At 45.6% G+C, this 20,682-nt stretch overlaps 1 protein-coding gene across 4 annotated transcripts in view; it reads right to left on the bottom strand.

Moving 5' to 3' along the window:
- Positions 1-20,682, bottom strand: part of Myo5b (myosin VB) — a 295,975-nt gene that overhangs the window by 173,121 nt on the left and 102,172 nt on the right. For all 4 annotated transcript variants that reach the window (XM_029547256.1, XM_029547258.1, XM_029547257.1 and 1 more), the window contains exons 2-3: positions 8,245-8,355; positions 878-1,049 (exon numbers count right to left, since the gene is read on the bottom strand). In XM_029547256.1, the coding sequence (XP_029403116.1) occupies positions 878-1,049; positions 8,245-8,355 (283 nt within the window). The remainder of the gene's footprint in view (positions 1-877; positions 1,050-8,244; positions 8,356-20,682) is intronic.

Below are 20,682 nucleotides of genomic sequence, written 5' to 3'. Positions count from 1 at the left end.
CCGTAGACATCCCACCTACGCCCACCGTAGACATCCCACCTACGCCCACCGTAGACATCCCACCTACACTTTGATCCCCACCAGGCCGTCACTGTTTTCTACAGACAATCGCTGGAAGGTTTGTTCTTAACATACTACCAAATAGTACTCAGGGAAAGAGGGAGGGAGGGAAGTAAGAAGGGAGGGGATAGACAGAGAGAGGGAGGAAAAAAGAGAGGGAGAGAAAGAGAAAGACAGGGAAAGAGACAGAGAACAGAGAGAGACAGAGACGCAGACAGAGATAGATGGAGACAGACAGAGAGATAGAGAGAGGGAGGCACAGAGGGAAAGAGAATATATTAAAATTTGGGCTATATACACTGCCATAGGAAATTTAGAAAACTTAACTTCAGGCCCTTATGCTTCAAGTATTTTTATTGATTTTGCGCATTACTTGGACAAAGTCTTCAAGCATCACATCTGCACCTGGGCAATGAGAACACCAGCAAGGGAGGCAGCCCTTCCAAGTGAAGGGGCAAGCCAAACTCATGTGGTAGGCACGCCTCCATGATAGGGCATGCTTCCCTGGTAGGGATGCCTCCGTGATAGGGCATGCTTCCGTGCTGGGGTGCAATGGAAGGCTTGCTCTTCTATCAATGCAAGCGAGACCTAAACCACTTCCCCAGCAGCTGGAGCCATTCTTCCCTGGTGCCGCTGCTATTAACAGCAGGCATCCCACTGACCATAGGCCTCGGCCATCTCCTATGCAAAGTTCATACACATGAGAGCTGAGTCATAGTCCTCAAATGTTTGAGTTTCACAAGGGCGGTCTAAAGGTGACCAACACGCACCCACACATGCACACACTCTCGCTCGCTCAGCAGGTGCCTCCACTTACCACAGTAAGTGTAGATGTGGTTGGATTCCAGGAAACGGACCTTCAAGTTATGCAGAACTGCGGGCTCGTGGAGATGGCTGAGTGCAGTGAGGTCGTTTTCTCCTACTAAGATATCTGGATTCCGCAAGAATGGCACCTGGTTATTTTGGACATCAACTGGGTATTCCAGAATCTAGTAACAAGCAGTAGACACACAAAGAAAGCACAATTATGAAGCATTTAGCCCACGTTGGCTGTCTTATCTCTTTGGCTGGGATCATTATCCCAGCAAAATCCTAAGACATAAACCTAAGTAACATAAGACATAAACATAAGTAATGTTCTAAAGAAAGGCAACATGAAAACAATGTTTATGGTTGCTGTAGAGACCGGGCCACAGGAAACTCTGATTACGTAATCCCAGAGTATCTAACACAGGAAACTCAGGCCAGACCCGAGGAAGCACAGCCAGATTTAAGGGTGGCCATAAGATGACTGCAGGCGTTACATTCCAGTTAACACGGGAGGCTCTTTCTCCCAACCAGACCGGCCTGGACTGGCCTCTCTACTGCAGGCATCTCTTTTCTAACTCTGACTTTTTTCTTATTTTTTAATTAAAAAAAAAAATTTTTTTTTGTTTTTGTTTGAGACAGGGTTTCTCTGTGTAGCCCTGGCTGTCCTGGAACTCACTTTGTAGACCAGGCTGGCCTCGAACTCAGAAATCCGCCTGCCTCTGCCTCCCGAGTGCTGGGACTAAAGGCATGCGCCACCATGTCCGGCTTTAATTAAATTTTTAATTAAAATTAAAATATTGTGATCACATTTTTTGCCGTTCCCCCAATTCCCACCAGAACCTTCCCCAGCTCCCCACTCATCCAGCTTCATCATGCTCTCTCTTTTTTAATTCTGTCATCAAACAAAAGCCAACCAAAGCAAATGAAAAAAAAAAAAAACCAATTAGATTAAAAAAAAAAAAAAGAAATCCTCAAGAAAACTAAAGTCCACAAAAGAAAAACAAACAAACAAACAAACAAACAAACTATGGAGTCTGTTTTGTGTTGGCCAACTACTAGCAGGCATGCAGTGTGGGCCAGGACATTCTACCGAAGCAGACTGAGTTTCCCTTTACCGGTGGGCTTCAGCTGCAAGTCACTTCTTGGTTAGGAGCAGACACAGTGTCCATTTCCCCTCTTGGTGCCCGGACCTACTACAGGCGGTTCCTTATGAACTCTGTCCGGCTACCCGATGCTCACTTTATTTAGAGCATCTTGCTACTGATGTCCTGTGGCTGTGTCTCAAGCCTGACCAAATGGCACAAGCACTGTGAGTTCTTTCAGGACAGTAATTTCTCTTTGGCCTTAAGTCCAGCGGGAATTTGAGTGGTAATCTGAGTGGGAGTGTGTGTAATTAGGGTGTTAGACTGTTTATCCAAAGGTCAGATCTCTTAGGCAGGAAGTCAAGTTCCTTGTCTTGCATGGCTCAGCATTTGAACTGAGTGCACAAAAAAATACTTGACAGAACACATAGACATATACATGTAATTTATTAAAGGCAGTTTAGAGGTGGGATTTTTTGGACATTTAAGCAAGAGGAAGGTGGCTATTGCTGCCTGTTTAAGTGTTACGGTTCTCACAAGGTTCTTCAGAATTACCTGAAAAGCTTTTTAGAGTTTTCTGAGCATAGTTTTGTTTCAGGAACTGTAAAGAACAGCCTATAAATTGGAAAGTTTCAAAAAACATTTAACTAACTTTGATACACATGGCTTGCGGATTACATCAAGATTTACTATTCTAATATCAGAGCCGCATCCATAAAGTCTCACCAACATGCCTACCAAAAATGAGCTGAACAAGGCTGAGACTAACAGACACGCCAAGGTGGATGGGAGAAAGACCACACTGCACAAGGAACTAGGGGCGACCGAGGACCACTGAGGGAGGGAGGGAGGGAGGGAGGGAGGGAGGGAAAGTCTCTCCCAGGGAGAAGCACACTAACTGGCTATCCAGTACCAAGTAGTCAGCTCTGAAAATATTCACACAAGTAACATTATATGGATAAAAAAGGTTATATTTAGGAATATACTTGTGTGTGTGCATATGTGCGTTCAGTAACAACTAAGGGAAAGAGAAGCCATAAATTTGAAAGACAGAAAGAAGGGGTATATTGGATGATTTGGAGGAAGGAAAGGGACAGAGAAAATGATGTAATTATATCTCAAGAACTTAAAAATATTTTTTTAAAAAGAAGACAAAATGTGATTGAGGAAAGTCAGGAAAGTGTGTGTATATGTATACACCAAACTTTCAGTCTAAATTCATGCATGTTTGAATGTGTTCAGTGTATACACATGCTTTGGAGTCTTTCTTTCCTTCTCCTCTTCCTCTTTCTCCTCCTTCTCTTCCTCGTTCCCCTCCTCTTCTTTGTGGAGCCTAGGCTGCCTTCCAACTCACTGTGTACATAAGGGTGGTCTAATATTAATCATACTCCTGTTTCAGCCTTCTAAGTGTTGGCATTAGGGGTGTGTATCACCATGTCCTACTTTAACAGTTCATTAATTCTCAAGAAAATATATCAATAACAGTGGTATCTGTAAGACCAAGTGTAAGGTATGTGATAATTAAAGTACTAAATAAATAGGAGAAGTTATGCATACACATACAGAGAATTGGGTAAAAAGAATATTTCATTTAACACTGGTAAATAAACTAAATAGATGTTTAGGAAAAAAAGTAAGCCATGGTTCTACTCTTATATTTTTGGTTGTGAGCCTAGCCTTTAATGGCTGAGCCATCTCTCCAGCCCAAGGTTCTACTCATAAACACAAATTTTAAGTGGAACCAAGAGAAAAAAAAAGCCAAAAAAGTAAAAATGAACAAACATTTTAAGTTTCGGGGTCAAGGACACAAAAGCCAGGAACACATAGGAAAAAGCGCATAAGTGTCACTGTAATAACTTTAAAACTGCCACAGAGCACATCACTGGCAAAGACAAACTGAGTAGGGCACAGGTTACTACATCACATGACAAAAGTCAAGAAGAGACCACCCCAACAGAAAGTGGGTACAAGAAACAAACATAGCATAAGCAACAAATAGAGGACATGCGAAACTACTGACCAGGAACAAAAACTTCAGGGTCAGCCATTGGGGTGCAGTGTGGAGTGTGGGGCATGTGCCTGTGAGCTCAACAGCACTCCTCAGAATACAGGAGAGCAGGATTGCAAGTTCACAGCCTTTGCTACACAAAGCCTCCATCTCAGAGAAAACAAGCCCACAGCACGGATAGCCCATCACATAAGCCAGGACCTGCAGACACCGTCAAACCCTCACGGGATGAAAGAGGGCAGTGTGCCACACTGGGACACATTCCTTAATATGCTCCGCCTTCAAGGCCTAACAAGACAATCTCACCACTTAGTGACATCAGTGAAGACGGAAGTAGCTTGGGTCTGCACGGACGGCCAGTCGGCTGTCACATCATGTGGCTGTCACAGAATGCTGGGCATTCTTAAAAACGTGTTAAAGAATGAATTATTTCGTACTACACATGTCTATCTATCTAGAGCAATGTCTCCAAAATATCACTATCTCTGTTAGTCTGACTTTTGTGTGGGTGTGTCATATTCTGCTGGATCTTCTTTTTTCATTTTTTTTTCTTCTTGAGACAGGGTCTTTGCATGTCTTGGCTGTCCTGGAATCTACTATATAGACTAGGCTGGCCTCAAACTCACAGAGAGTCACTTGCCTCTGCCTCCCAGTACTTGAATTAAAGGCGTGAGCCTCAACGCCTGGCCTGCTAAATTTTTTCCCCAAATTTACCAATACACTTTCTGTCTTTAAAAGTTCTGTAGCAAGCTTTCTCCATACAGTAAATTGCTCCACAATTATCACGGAGAGGATACAGACAAAAATTCTAGAAGGTGGGACAAGGGATTGGGGGATGCTAAAGGCCAACCTCCAGCTCCTGAAACTCTGGAGTTGGCAACTTTTAAGTTTTCTGAACAAAAACGCCCAAGGTTCTCAGCTTCCAAAGAGGAATGGCTGATTTGGGATTTTGGAGGGTTTGGTCACAACTGCTTGGCTCCATTCTTTTATGGCTGACAGCAATGCAGAAACTTATGACAGAGAAAGAACGGTAGAGCAGAACTGCTCAGCCTGATGAAGCCAGAATGGAGAGCTAAAGGAAAAGGGGGCCAGTATCTCAATGCTTCCCTCAAGGGCACGTCTCCAGAAACTAACTTCCCTTGTTACAGACCTTCCTAAAGTTTGCACTGCTCCCTAACAGTGGCCGTCAGGCACCTTTGTGGTGCACCAGATTTTGTGGTCTGCTGAGTTAGTGGTATTGCACGACTCTGCCAGACCTCCCTCCCAAAGTGCCCCACCCATCCTGCCCTTCGATTTTTCAAACTGCAAAGCTTTAAACCCAGATCAGTGTCTTGACACTCCAGGATAGACATGTGGGCTTTCCATCATTTCTGAGATGATTCTTCTCTCAGAAGACCTTACCAGGCAGGAAGAGACAATCGCATATACAATTTTAGGGGCGAAAAAAAATCCACAAATAAGCTAGTGGTACTGGTTACAGACAATTGATAAGGAGTAAAATTCAAAGCACAGCAGAAGAGAGGTAAGAATTGCAGACTCAGCGCTCCAGGACACGGTCTCCAGCTTTCGGTGTCCTGGGGGAGTGGGGGAGGGAGTGGGGGGGAGCTAAGAGTAGGGATTTTTTTTTTCTGCCATTGACAAGAGGAACTTGAATTTAACATTACTATCAGAGTCCAATACTTACAGATAATCGTGGCCTCAAAAGGATTCACCAAGTATTTATAACCCTACAACATGACATACAGAGAATGATCTGCCATACAGAACAAGCTTTATTGCTCTTTGATGTAGTCCTATAGAGGTGAGACCACAGCATGCTTAAAGAAAGATGCCGCTTCCTTACGCTGGCAGTGGGGTGGAGGTTGAACAGGGCTGCAAACAGCTTTACTCTTTGCATAGTTACTGAAATATTCCAAAGGATGGAAGTGCTGGATACACTTAAAGCACCCTCAGTAACTGGACCTGTGCAGGATTGCATCCTTTCACCTCAGCTCTGAACACACTTGGTTAGGCTGGGATGTGTCACGGTGTGGGGAGGGCACGCCACTCTGTCTGCCTGTCTCATCGGCTCATAAGCATGCACACGGGAAGCACTCACTAAGGCTGCCCGGCACTTCATACTGAGTTGGAACACAACGAAGTAAAAGTACAGAAACAAGGAGTTTTCAGCCAGCAGAGGGCAGGAGTGGAGTGGTTTGCAAGGGCGGCGGGGAGAGAGCGCTTGACCTGTGCTGAGCTCTGCTTTGGTCAAAGGATAGAGAGGCCACTCTCATCAATCCAAGGTTAGCAAAATGCCCAGCATGGTCTAAAGGCAGAGAACAAGGCTAAGTATCCGCACACATGCGCCTTATACTCCATCTTGGTTCTAGGAAGAAACACTCTCCTTTTCTCCCGAGAAGTCACCATCTTCTTACTGGTTTCAAGAATGTTAGGCTAGGTGACCTGAGCCCGTGGAAAAGGCACTAATACTGCACAATTCTACTGATATGAAGTGCCGTGTGCAGCCAGAGACAGAAGTTAGCACCGTGGCAGGTGGTAAAAGACTGGAATGGCATTCAGTTGGGGGACATCTCCAGTTTTTCAGTATGGAAAGGGAGCAAGGTGACAGATGGACCAGTATGAATGCCACTGAATTGTTCACTTAAGGATGGGTCACATGGCTACACTTACATTACATGTTTTACTAGAAAAAATAACCGAGCAAAAGTGAGAGAGCCATCCTAGATGAACAGTGAGAATTCTGAACACCTTATCGGTGGAAGCTGTTGGCTGCAAAGTGCACAGTCCTGTTATGAGTCCAACGTTGGAATGCAGCTTTTCAGCAGAAAATCTGACCTGCCTACTTTTCTCATTGCTTCTGCCCTAAAACCAGCAGCGATTTACTCCATGGGCTGGGAGGTCTATCAGCATGTGACCATAGGATGGCTTCGGCCTCACAGGAAATGTTCTTTCGGCATTCAGCATCCAGCCATGTGGGGTCTCAGCCCTTGCCTCGAGTGTACAGTGCCCAGCCACTCTTGGGGCCAGCTTCAAGCCAGCATAGCCCATGGGCAACAGACAGAGACTGTGATGCCCAGAGTCTATGATGATAGGTTCCAGAGTGACCAGTCCTATAGTCAGAGAAGAAGAGAAGGGCCATGGGCAGCTTCCAGGATTTATCATGCATGGCCAAATCTGTGTGCAGCCAGGGACACAAGCATCTGCTGTTTTAGCAACATGACAGATCATTCCTCACTGCCTTCCTACAGTTTTTAAAAACACCCACCCACTCGAAAATGCCAACTGAAGCGAAGTCTGCCGGAGTAGAAGGCACTGCGTTCGAGTGGGTGGACTAATTTCATTTTGTTTCGGGTGTGGGGTGGGAAGTTATTCAACACGGCCAACAAGACTCCATCTGCTGATGGTTTCGTTTCTTCCCTCAAAACCAAGAGGGGACTGGACTAGCAAAGCCTGTTGCTAGAAGGTGAAGGACACAACCAGCCAACCAACTCAAATCCAGCTGCCCCAATGTTACACTCACAGCGACACGCTCCAAGCTCCTACAGAAAGAGTTGGTGGCTGGAGAATGTTCAATCAACAGGTTGTTCAACCAACCATTTGGAGTGGGAATCAGAACAAAGTGCTTTGAAGAATGAAGAGCAGCAGGCAGTTAATAATTCACAACTAAAGGACACAATACAGGCATTCCTGGCACTGGGGTTCACTCAACACAAACCTTCCATCCACTCTGTGCCTGCTCTGTGGCCCACCTGTCTGTCCATCTCTGCCTGTCTCAAAGTCAGTTCTTCATGTCATTCCTCTACTTTGTTTACAACCAGCTTCCCTGTGTATGTCTTGTATGAAATGCCTGCCTGTCACCTCTGCCTTAGGCTACCTGGGTCCCAGGTTCAATGGTTTACCTTCCTTCCCTTGTCCACATACAACACTGCATTTGGGCACAAGCAGCACCCTGCGCAAACACTCCCTACACTAAGCCTGAGCCCAGGCTCCTCCCACCTGCTCTTCTGTTCCCTCCCGCCTATGCCTCATCTTACAGCATATCCCTCCTCTTCACTCCGACATAAAGACTCCTGTCTCGACTACCACTGGAGTCCCAGTTGCTAATAGGTTAGCTCTTGTTTTTTTATGTGACATCATGGCTTCACGCTTCCACGGTCATCAACGGTGACAAGGACACATTTGGAGTTCAGAAGCTCCACTGGGCAGACGAACATAAGGCCACAATTTACTATCAGACCCAATCAGGATGTATCTCGGGTGCCCACCCTAAGGACTTGCACTTACTGTGTCATCTTCCAGTCTGAGCTGCAGGCTCTTATCCCCTTCTTTGTAGTCCTTGGTTAATTCAGCCGAGCGCCACACCTCATCTGGGTCGGGGATCCAGACCCTTGTGTACTGAAAGATGAGAAGGAAAGAAACTTAGATACAAACCGGAAGAATCCAAACTTCTAAGCGTGTGTCGGTCTCTATGAAGGGTTTGCTGGGAAAATACTTTACAGCGACACGTTCACACCGCACTCCCTTTCAAAGAAGCGAGATGATCTAATATTATAAATAATAAATATTTCATGGGATTCATTTAAAACAGCACCCTCTCAATCTTAAGGGAATGTGACAGTGAAATTAAAATTCTGCAGGGGAGACAGCCGAGCACAAACTTAGCTCTAACAGTGAGGGTTTTACACCATCCTTTTAAAGACACAAAGCAGCCGTCAGAAGGACAGGGCGTGCTATAATCAATGAAACAATCCTGGCCAAATACAGGAAGCACAGCAATGCTTTGGAGTTACTCTGCTCTGATAGTCTACATTCTGTAGAAATGGCGGCAAGTCAAAGGCTCCCTGTTAATCATATGAATCTAAAATATCTTCTGCAGGTTCATGGTCTCGATGATTTTAGGTCCTGTTGCCACTAAACACCGGAGGCCATGGACCCCTTTAGGAGGTTGGGTCTGGGTGGGGGTATGACACTAGTGGGCGAACCTGGCCCACTCCCCATCCATCTCCTGTCTTCTTGTGTGGTCCACCATGATGTAAACAGCTGCAGCCACCCACTCCTGCTGCTGTGACCTCAGCTGCTATCTCATGCCTCCCCTGCCGTGATGTGTGAGCTCTCTAAAACAAGGAGCCAAAACACCTCTCCTTTCCCAAGCTGCTTCTGTCAGGCTGGTCGCAGCCACAGAGTAACCAATACAAGTGTCTTCAGTCGTCAGCCACACAACAGCTACTCGTGCGTTCTTTAAGCCACCAACATTACAAAAGTCTCAGTCCCTCCGACACTGCCCTAGAAATAAAGTCCTTCAGTCTGGTCTAGTCCTAGCAGGGAAGAATATACCATTCCTGTTATAAGGAGTGGCCTTCAGTCATTAGTCACCGGACACTCAGCCCTGGTTATGTGACGATATGCAGACAGCTTTGCAATCAACAAGTCTAGGTAGGTTAACCGCAGAGCAAGTCAGTCAAGACCTAAGGTGACATGACACTTCCTGAGGGGGACATAAGCATTTGGTGTACAGAATGGCAGCATCCAGACCCCCTGCCATCAATCAGGCCTGAGGTGACATGACACTTCCTGGGGGGCGGGGGGACAAGCATTTGGCAGCATCCAGACCCCCCTGCCATCAGTTCCAATCTCACACTTTACATAGATGCCAGACAAATTGCCGAACTGCTGCTCAGGTAAGAGATTTCTACAGGGTCCGCTGGTTTTACAAGCAATCTGTGTGCACCTGTGTATACACTACATTGCTATTGTCACACAATGTCCTTAACGAACCTAAATGGCCCATTTAACCAAAGGCTGAACTGTGTCCCTAAGTCACAGTCAACTCATGGGCAGTCAGCTACTATAACCAACTTGTTTTCTTTGGGTCCTGCCCTTTTTCCTTAAGCCCATGTTTTTCTCCTAGTGAACACTACCCCTTTATAAAACCATTATCCCGACTGCTGTTTCATTAATTCACCGCTGAGCAAAGTCCTGTGGTGACATGATCAGAACAAGAAGAAAGCAAATGTCAACACATCCTTGATACTGCAGCCCAGGGCTGACCACCAGTCATTCCTCTTTAACTTAAACAGATCTGCAGTCACATTCCCTGTGCCTCATGCACCACAGTAGGGTATAGGATAGTAGAGTGAGCAAGGCAGTCAGAGGACCTCTGCACGGGAGCAAGTCCCTCCTCCGCTGCCAGCATCCTCTCTTCCCTCTAGTGTTTTCACTTAGCTTCTCCACTACCCGTGAAGCCCACAGTCTCACCAGCTGCAATAGGCAGTAAGGTGCTCTCTCAGAACATCCAGTCGGCCTTTCCACGGCCACAGAGCAGCTCTCTCTACTCACTGCATTCCTTCCGTTAGGACACTCGCAACGTTTACTCAAAACCGACCTTATATTTCGGACAAGATTGCACAGAATGAGAGATAACTGAGAAGAGTGGAGGCAGCCCAGGAGGGACTGAGTGGAGGAGATAAGCCACGAGAGGCCTGGTCTCAGCCCAGCGAGTACTCCTGTGCCCTCCACTGGCTCCTCACTGCCCCAGCACTGCAGAGAACTCACTACACCAGGCTCCCTCTGTCCATTCCTACCCTGAGTGAGCTCATCTTTCTACCTCTCCTCTCTCTCCTTCCCAAGCAGCAGGCTGGAAGTACCCAGTGGACAGAAAGATCACCTCTATGTTTCCTAAGTGCCAGGGCATAGTGGGACCCTTGTGGCTCTCTGTTTGACTCCTTTCTCCTTCGTATGAGGGATCTGGTGTCACTGTCAACAGAGCCACTCTAGGAATGCAGAACCTCAGCCTCTACTCAGAACCTGCATAGGAAGGCACTAACGTCTGTCCTGACAGCATGTTCTCACACACCCTTGCTTCTGCAAAGGCTGCAAATGAGAGCTGTGGCACTGAACCTGTTTGTGTATAACCCAAGAGTTAAGAATTACCTTTAACGCTGAACAAGAGGGTCAAAAGACTGCTATTCCAGGAACACAAAATGTTTCATGAAAGGTTCATTTTAGAACACAGACATGGTTACTCATTTACATGTTACTGTTTTCACACGTCAGTGACTGAGCTGTCATCAATTCTATGTCCCAGTGCCTAAAATATGTAATCTAGGGCTTTGACAGAAAGGAGTGTCAACTCTGTTCTGTACTTGCTGTTTCCTTGAGTCAGTCCATCATCCCTCATTCATATATATATGAGCCCCAGTTCCAACACCTTTGAGTTGAAGGCTGTCACCACTGTCATCACAGAGTCGGCCCTTGAGCCACCACAGTACATCTGTCTCTGATTGGCTTGCTTTCTGACTTCACAGTCATTTTCTTCAAGTGAGTTTCATCTCATTATTGCAAGATCTTCTAGGTGCATTACTGAGTACCTCTGCATCCTTAGGGTTCAGTGTATCTAGTGGATGTGCACAGTGGTTAAGAAATGGAATGTGCCTTCCAGGGGAACCTGGTTTTCCTTAAAGCATATTGCCCTGAGTACCATCACAATCAAGGACCAACATGGAAATCTATTTCCCGAGCTTCAGGAACCTAACTAGTAGGGCCCATTCGGTGATGTGACAGCTCCTAAGGTGAGGCATAGTCAATGCAGAAAGGACAAGGAAGGGTGGGGGAGATAATGCCAGCTAAGAGAGAAGAATCAGACAGCTATGGTCTTAGGTGGCTTTTAGAAAGACATTACATATTCAGATCTTATCAAGCAAATGTCAAACTCAAATCCAGTAAATGCTTGGCACCTAACCTGTGCAGCTCTGTGCCACATGCTGTCATAAAGTCTCCCTCCAATAACCTGTGTTGAAGCCTCGACATTACAGCAGTTCACTGGCTAACCTAGAAAAACACTTCTCTGTTCTGCACGCAGGGTGGCTACATCTTCAGGCCGCCCTCCTCCTGCCTCCTGCCTCCTGCCTCCTGCTCCTTACACTCATTCTCTGTGGTTTCTTCACTCGAAGTTCCTATAAATTACCAAAAAGGGTCATTAACCCAACAGCATACACAGCACACACAATGAGCAATGTTCAAGGATGATTTAAGAATAATCCGACTTTGTGGTCTAGCTTTGTGAACAGCCCCCCCCCCACTCTCCCACATGACTTAGGTGACACATGGTCTCTGAAATGCGTACAAAGTATAATCAGCACAAAATAGACAGAAAAAAAAAGGAGATGCACAAGCTGAAAAGGGAGAGACCGATGCCACAGTAACCAGCAAAGACCTAAGAAGTGGGGACAGCCAGGTGTGATGGAGCCGAGGGAGGGAGGGAGAGAGGGGGAATGGAAGGCGACTTTCCCTCGAATAGTGAAGCAAATGCTAAACCGCTAGAGAGTGTGCACTAGATATGACTTAGAATTACAATCTGCTCATTTCCTCCCATTTAAAACAACGTGAATATAAAACCTGGAATAACTGTGGAAACAAGGAAAGTACAAAGTGACTGAGTGGGGGAGAGCCTTGGGGAGGGGAGGGGAGGACCACCAGCAGGGGAGAGCCATGGGGAGGGGTAGAGCCAGGTAGGGGTGATTTGAGGGGAAGGCTTTAATGGAGAGATATAATACAGTAAGGATGTATGGGAAAAGTTATAAGGAAGCATACTATTATCTACCTACCTAAAATTACATGTACCTGTCCGCATATACATACACAGTGTAGGTGAAAGTTTCCCATGTGCGCTGACAGAGCCGTAGGCTATCTAACAAAAACCCCAACGCCAAGCGTGAGGATGCCCTTTTTGAGTTGTTGGTCAGGATTGTTCAAGAGACTTCCGAAATATTACGGGCTACAGCCCTTGGTTGCCCCCAAAGATTGCTGAAGACACCAGGCACTACAGAGACAAGACCCAGAGGACTGGAGCTAAAAAGCCACCTAAAAGCCACCTCCCTGAGGACCAGCTTCCATGGTGACAGAGGGAGCCATGCAGTCTCCCAAGGGAAGAGAGAAATAGTCTTCCCCAGAGAAGAGCCCCACAACTGCTTACTTAATGGTCAGCCCTAAGACCGTACACACAGGGGACATTATAGACACACACACACACACACACCAATAAAGGGATGATGAATTTGAAAGTGGAGCAGGGGGAGCGGTGCATAGGAGGGGTTAGAGGGAGGAAAGAGAAGGGGAAATGATGTGAAATTCAAACAACCATCGTCCTCTTCCTCGCCCAAAGCACCCCCCGACTGCTGTACTATAGGGGTGCAATCCCTATGGCGTATGCAAACCCTCTTGCCATACATTTTACTGATCAACCTGTAGGAAAGCTATAATATGTGCTTTCAGGAACCCTACCTGCTTTTTATGTGTATGGTTATGTGGCCTGAGTTTATGCATACCAGATGTGTGCAGACACCTGCACAGGTCAGAAGAGAGACTTGGACCCCCTGGAACTGGAACTGGAGGTGGTTGCGTGCCACTGTGTGGATGCTGGGAATCACATTTTTGCCCTGCACGAAGCAGAAAGTCTTCTTAACCCCTGATCCATCTTAGGAGCTAGATAGAAACAGCTCTGATTTGGGGGTGGTGGGGCAGCATGGGGGTGAGGGACTGGTGGATGGGATCTAGGGCCTAACACAGACACGCTAGACGAGTGCTTTACCACCTAGTCACCTGCGGCCTCTGACTGGTCTCTTAGTTTTTACACCTTCAAGGAATTCCTCTCAAATCTAACCTCTTTACTGTACAGAAGACAGCAGACTGTCAAAGGATAAGTTCACTCATGTAACCCAACTGCAGAGTTAGAGAGCCTATCGCTACTGCATTTTAACAATGCTTAGCTTCTTTATGAAAAGCAAACGAGATAGCAAGTCTGGCCTAAGTAACAAATAGGAGCGATTTGGGAAAGAGCCCGTATATTAGCTAGGGATGCCTACATCCAATGTTAAACACTAATGCTGAGCTGCTCTCTGGCCCTTTGCTCCTTTCCGGTCTCCAGTGACAGCCCACATACAGGGAGAGAGGGGCTGCCTGTGACAACAGTGCTCTGCGCTCCAGTCACACGTGGAGAGCTTGCTAATTCCCAAGCCAGGCAACACCCTAGACTGTCTACATCAACCTCCGGGCTGGCTTGGACTCAGGCAGTGGTTCGGAAGTTTCCCAGCTGAATCCAGTGCATAAGCAACTTGTGTCCGAGTAGTCACTCAGAGAGGCCTCAGCAATCCCCGTGAGTCTAGAGACACACCTCCACCATACTTATCAAAAAGTTGCAAGCGAATGCAAACGCATGCCTGTAAGAGCACACCACCATCCATGTATACACATCTGCATATAGCACAGCGCTGCGGGAGGTGTCTGGGCTCGACAAAATAGTTTAGTGATCATGAGTGGGCCGTTGCATAGGGTGAGTATCAGCTTCCTCAGGATGAATGTTGTACGGAAAACAAGGTCCTGGCAAGGTTTGAGATAACAATACAAATCGGGAAGGTAAATCCAGTACTTCCATTTCCTGTCTTCAGGTCTCTGCTCTTAAGCAGCTACACACTGTCTTAAGTTCAGTACGTGGACCTAGCTCCTTTCATTCCAAAAGCTAAGAGAAGTGATTCTTGGCGCTGGTTGATGGATAAGAACTAACTACTTGTTGATCTTTAAAACACAAGGGCACTAACAGCCGTGCCCCACATTTGAGTAATTAAACCCCCAGGGAGGTAGATCCAGAGCATTACGTTAGAACAACAAAAGCCCAACCAAACTAATGTTCCAGATGATGAATGAGCACACATAATTCCCTTAGAGTGAAGACGTGGAAGGTCGGCTCTTCTAAGAGTTTAGGCAAACACCTTTAACCACTGACCTGTGGGCTGAAGCATCTTCTGTGGCGAGTTCCTGATTGACACAGCATGGAAGGAGAATAAAGGGAGGTCAGAAATTCATAGACATTGAGCCAGCGATTCTATTTCAGAATCACCAAATGGGCATCCTCGCAAGTGACCTGGTACCTGGCAGTAGCAGTCATGTGTTTTAGGAAATATGAAGACATGTAGCCTCACCTTACTTATGGAAAGCTAGTCACATTCCACTGTCTCCAAAATCCTTAAGTTTAGGTAAGAAAACTTAGCCCCTGTACCAGCTGAGTGGAAACTCTCTCACTCATCCCCACCCTCACTGAGTTTTCAAGACAGAGTCTATGGTCCCAGACACCGGCTGCACCCAGTGAAGAGCCACTGCATTGTGAAGGCTGATGTCAACTCCCCACAGGCAGGTTGCTGGCAACCTTCCTTTAATAAGGAAGTTAAAAAACAAGAAACTGAAAGGTAAGGTGCTTGCCCCAGCTCCCATCAACAGGTGACACTCTATACTTCTGAAACTCAACTTCCTTGTCTGTGAAGCAGGAAATAACTGCTCTGTCGGAGCTGTTGCTAGGACTCAACATGTACATAATACGTTCAGCACTGTATCTGGCACACAGGCACAATTTCATAGCTATGGTTACCGTGCAAGCTCTCAAACCCTGCATCTGATACCTAGTGGACGCTCCCAGAGGGAAGAGCCTTACAACCCCGAATCCCGTCAGAAGGCTGCGTCCACAGGACATTGTGGGGACATGCATATTCCTTGCTTCCCATTTATTTCCACATTGCTAAACTCCTCTCTGCCCCACAGCTAGCCAAGTTTCTTAGCTTCCCTGTTTACCCCCCAAGAAAAACTCAATTAAAAATTTTATCTGTATCCCAAGTTAAAAGAGAACTGAGTCTCCACTGTAATCAAACACAAAATTCACCACTCCATGGACATTCTGAAAGAATGCAGACGATGTCCTCAAGTAACAATTTGCTGGAAAGGACATACTTGGTGTACAGGGAGAGTGACTGTCATCATAGGGACTTGGTTTATGCTTGGATCTATCTGTCAGTGAAGGGAACTGCAGGGATACTGGGCCTGAGAGAGATCACTATGCAGAAATGTGTTGGTGTTGACACATCCAAGACTTCCCACGTTCTATTTGCTCTGCAGATGTATTAGTTAGGTCTCTCCTGTATGCCTATTCCCAGTGAACTTGGATCTAAGGCCAAGTCTAAATTGAGCACGGTTTAGAGAGAGACTGGAGTGACCTAACTGGAAATATCTCTGAAATCCCTCCATTTGAAAGGGCTGTGTGTCAAACCTGATCACAGTAAGAACTGCTGGCGAGTGTGGTGGTTTGAATAAGAATGAACCTCATAGGACCATATATTTCAATACTTAGTCAACAGAGAGTGGCACTATTTAAGAAGGATTGGGAGGTGTGGCCTTGTTGGGGTGTGTGTGGCCTTGTTGGGTGGGTGGGGCATTGTTGGAGAAAGTGTGTTACTAGGGGTGAGCTTAAAGGTTTCAACAGCCGACACCCAGCTCAGTGAGTCTCTCTGTCTGCAGATCAGTATGTAGCTCTTAGCCTCTGTTCCAATGCCATGCTCAGTGCCATACTTCCCACCATGATAATGAACTAAGCCTCTGAAACTGTAAGCAAGCTCCCCAATTAATTTCCTTTATAAGAGTTGCCTTGGTCATGGTGTCTCTTTACAGCAATAAAACAGTAACTAAGATGGTGAGCAAATGAATGAATAAAAACTTCCTATGCTATTATAAAAAAAAATACATGCACACATACCACCATGGAAAACCTAAAGCTACAATGAAATGATTATCAGTTTGGGCTGGAGCAAGAGCTCAGTGAAGTGTCTGCAGGCCAAGCGTGATAACCTGAAGTCAGACCCCCAACCCACTGAGGAAGGCACGTTTGAGGGAAGCAGCTTCCATCTTTTAGCACAAAGGCAAACTTTTCCAATTAAGTCTGTGTTAGTGTATAGGGTCTGATCAAAAACAGCAGAGAACTGAGGTATTCGATGGCCTGTGGCTGCAGGAGAAATAACAGCTGAAAGGAGGAAGCTGGGGGGAGGACGGGTGTCCATACTAACTGCTTTTCACTTTTTATATTATTTTGTCATTTTCTTTTAAAATGAAGAATGAATATACATACATATACATACACGTATATATACACATACATACATGTATATATACACATACGTACACACACATATATATACATACATACATGTATATATACACACATATATACAAGTATACATACACGTATATATACACATACCTACACCTATACATATACATATATATACATATACCTATACATACACGCATATATACATATACCTACACCTACACCTATATGTACCTATACCTACACCTATATATACATATACATACACCTACACCTATACATACATATACATACACCTACACCTATACATACATATACATATACCTACACCTATACATATATATACATATACATACACATACACCTATATCTATACCTATACCTATACCTATACCTATGAGTATGCCCATCTGTGGATCTATGCACCTGAGTAGAGGAGGCGGGCCAGAAGAGAAAGATGCCCTGGAGCTGGACTTGCAGGCTGTTGCGACCTGTCTCACATGGCTGGTTGAAAACTAAACTCAAGAACAATGTGTGCTCTTAAATGCGAGGGCCGGCTCTCAGTACAGAGCAATTTAATACCTAAATTCATCAATCTGTTGTTATGTTTAAAATGTGATGTTAAAAATTTAAGTTGCTTAGGACAATATTCTGAGCCTGCTCTCTGCCTTTCCATCCCGGGTCTCCAACAGTACGAATCAACATCACTAGACAAGTTTCTTCTCTGTTTAGTGAGTTTCTCCTCCGTAATAAAAGGATACTTAGTACACGACTTATTTCAGAAGAAAAAAAATCTTTATGATCACCACAACACTCATCAGAATGCCACAGTCCTAAACTATTCCTCCTGTTTTAAACCTGTCCCGTCATATGGACTAGCTAAGCCAAAGTCGGCACAGCACTGACTTATTTCAGGGTTAGGTCTCTCTTATAGAAACCCTGCTTGACCTATGAAAACAAAAGTAGCCAATGAGAGACTGGCTGCAGTGAGAGACTGGCTGCAGTAAACAACTCTCTCGCTAAACAGTTGCTTAGAGGAAATGGCGCTTTGTATCCGGGCACCGGAGCACACAAGTGCTCCTGCAAGTGACAGAGTCACCTGTCTCAGAACGTAAATGCCTCATACACTTGCATGTGGGACTTAATGCAGCTCTCAATCTTTCTTCCTTGGAATTCATATTCACCACCCCAAGTTGTTCAAGCATTCTATCTTTGAGGCTGTTCAACATCCTTTATTCTCTACAAGTCCCGAATGAATAACAGGAGCCTATAGACTAGAATATGGATTCTAATCCAATCAACTGTCCACAAGACTCAGTGAACACTGTGATGGGTAGAATGTGATCTCTGTCTTCAAGGAGCTCAACCAAGCTATGTGGCTCATCTACTGTGATAGCCAAAATGGCTTCAACAGCACCAGCCTCCACATCACAAAACAGAGACCTTACTTGTCCTATTTATCAGCAAAGACCATACTGAAGATGTAGGATTCGAGCTGATTTATGGATAGGAAAAGGACTAAGTCAGAAAGATGGGTGCTGGGCGTGGTGGCGCATGCCTTTAATCCCAGCACTCGGGAGGCAGAGGCAGGTGAATTTCTGAGTTCAAGGCCAGCCTGATCTACAGAGTGAGTTCCAGGACAGCCAGGACTACACAGAGAAACCCTGTCTTGAAAAACAAAAAACAAAAACAAAAACAAAAGAAAGATGGGGGATGGGAAATCTCTAAGCTGAGAGGACAGCTGAGGCACAAGCACTAGCAGAAAAAAGAAATGAGGCACAGGGCCTAAAAAGATGGAGGTGGTAGTCATGGCAACCCAGGACATCAGGGATCAGGGTTCAAAACAACACTGGGAAGAAATGTAGAATCCAGATTCAGTGGGTTGTTGGAGGTCATATTACAGACTTTTAACAATTATTCTATGTCCACTGGAACATGACATTGGGTACTCAAAGGCACAATGGTATAATTAGAAGATCAGGTCTTAAAGATTAATGTACATGGGAAAATTACAGTGTGAGAACACAGTTTTCAGTCTTTCAACTTTCATGATCTCATTTCTTACCATGAGCAGTGACAATGACAGGTACCAAGGACATCAATCATCCTCCCTGCTCAAAAAGTGTCTCTAAAAGTTGACTTCTGAGAGTGTTCCTGTTATTCTACTCCTTTATTAGAGCTCCAGACGGCTAAACCGCCATTCTTATCAACGCATTCCAAGATACACACACAGCTTTTGAATCCCCTTTATCTAAGCCTTGTATCTCATCAACTCTGAGCCTTTCGCAGGATTTCGTCCAGTTTATTCAGAATTTCAGAATTTTAGTAATTGGAAGCAGCAGCAGCATCCAGTTTGTGTAACCCGGAAGCAGGCACATTAGCAGCACTGAATCCTCGGACCTCAGAGGAAAGTTGCTCCAAAGCCAGCACATAAGCCCAAGAAATCACAGCCACCAAACTGGCTACGACCAGTGAGCCAGGAACCAACGAGGGTATTTGTTCTTCATATTCGTATGACCCAAAGACATTAAAAATATTCCTGATTCCCATTGTGGTTCTGGAAGGAATACAGAATGGGTGTTACCAATGAAACAGTCTGCATATTTGAAACCTAACCTTTCTCTACAGAGACTACCTAGGGTACACACCAGGAAATGGAGCCACTGTGAACCACAGACTTGCCAGGATGACCATGGCCACTTTACATTCCTCTATAGCATGGGACCTTTTACAATGACAGTTGGAATGATACTAAAACGTTCTCTTGCCTTATCTGGCATCAGTGGGAGGAGAAGTCCTTGGTCCTGTGGAGGCTTGATGCCCCAGCATAGGGGACTGCTAGGTCAGTGAGGAGGGAGTGGCTGGTTGGGTGGATGGGGGAGCACCCTCATAGAAGCAGAGGGAGGGAAAATGGGATAGGGGGTTTGCAGAGGGGACACTAGGAAGGGAGATAACATTTGAAATGTAAATAAAGAAAATAACCAATAAAATAAAAATAAATTATTTTACTAACATAAAAAAGAAAGTAAAATGTTTTCTTGTGCCCAGGTGAGAAGCGGGTGTGTAGCTAAAAGCTGGCTGCCTCTACCTGGCTTTCTCTATACCTAAGAAGAAGAGACCAAAGAGAGCTTACTTAGAAAAAGAATGAAGGGCAGAAGCCGCCATGAAATGCACCCCTTATGCACCCCACTGTTGGGGAGCTAGGGAAAGTGTTTGTCTTCATGAGAACTCAAATGAAAAAGTGACTTGCCTCAATGTTAAGACTTTGCCAAAAAAAAAAAAAAAAAAAAAAAGGATCAGAATGAAAAACCTCTCTAGGAGGCACTGTAAAGTAGACGAGGGAACTGACGTGATCGCCTTCTCTGTACAAAGAAAAGTCATGGCTGGACTCTCTGTGCTCCAATGCAGAAGATGCTGTCTGCTGCCTCCCTGAAGCTCAGCTGAGCAGTCATGCCACCAGAAGAGGATGAGGCTGCTGCTTGCCAGGGTCTGAGTTACAGGCAGTTCTCCTATGAAGAACTCAGTGACCCACCCCTGGGGGCCTGTGAGGAAGAGGCACTACAGCCTCACACACACCACGCTACAAGAACCAAACACTTTCAACCCAGAAGTGCTCTGAAGTCAGATAAGATCAGAACCCCTGGGGCAGCATGATAAACCTCATTTTCCAACAGGACTCCTGCATCTTCCTAGATCCCCGATGCTCCACGTAACTAGTGAGCTTTTGTCAGTGCGGTGGTGCATTAGCTACAGTTGCTGGAACAGGCACACAGCCCTATTTAACAACCAGATATCTAGCT

The sequence above is a fragment of the Mus pahari genome, chromosome 15, assembly GCF_900095145.1.
Source record: "Mus pahari chromosome 15, PAHARI_EIJ_v1.1, whole genome shotgun sequence".
In the NCBI taxonomy this organism is placed as follows: Eukaryota; Metazoa; Chordata; class Mammalia; order Rodentia; family Muridae; genus Mus; species Mus pahari.
This window is presented reverse-complemented; position numbering and strand designations above follow the sequence as displayed.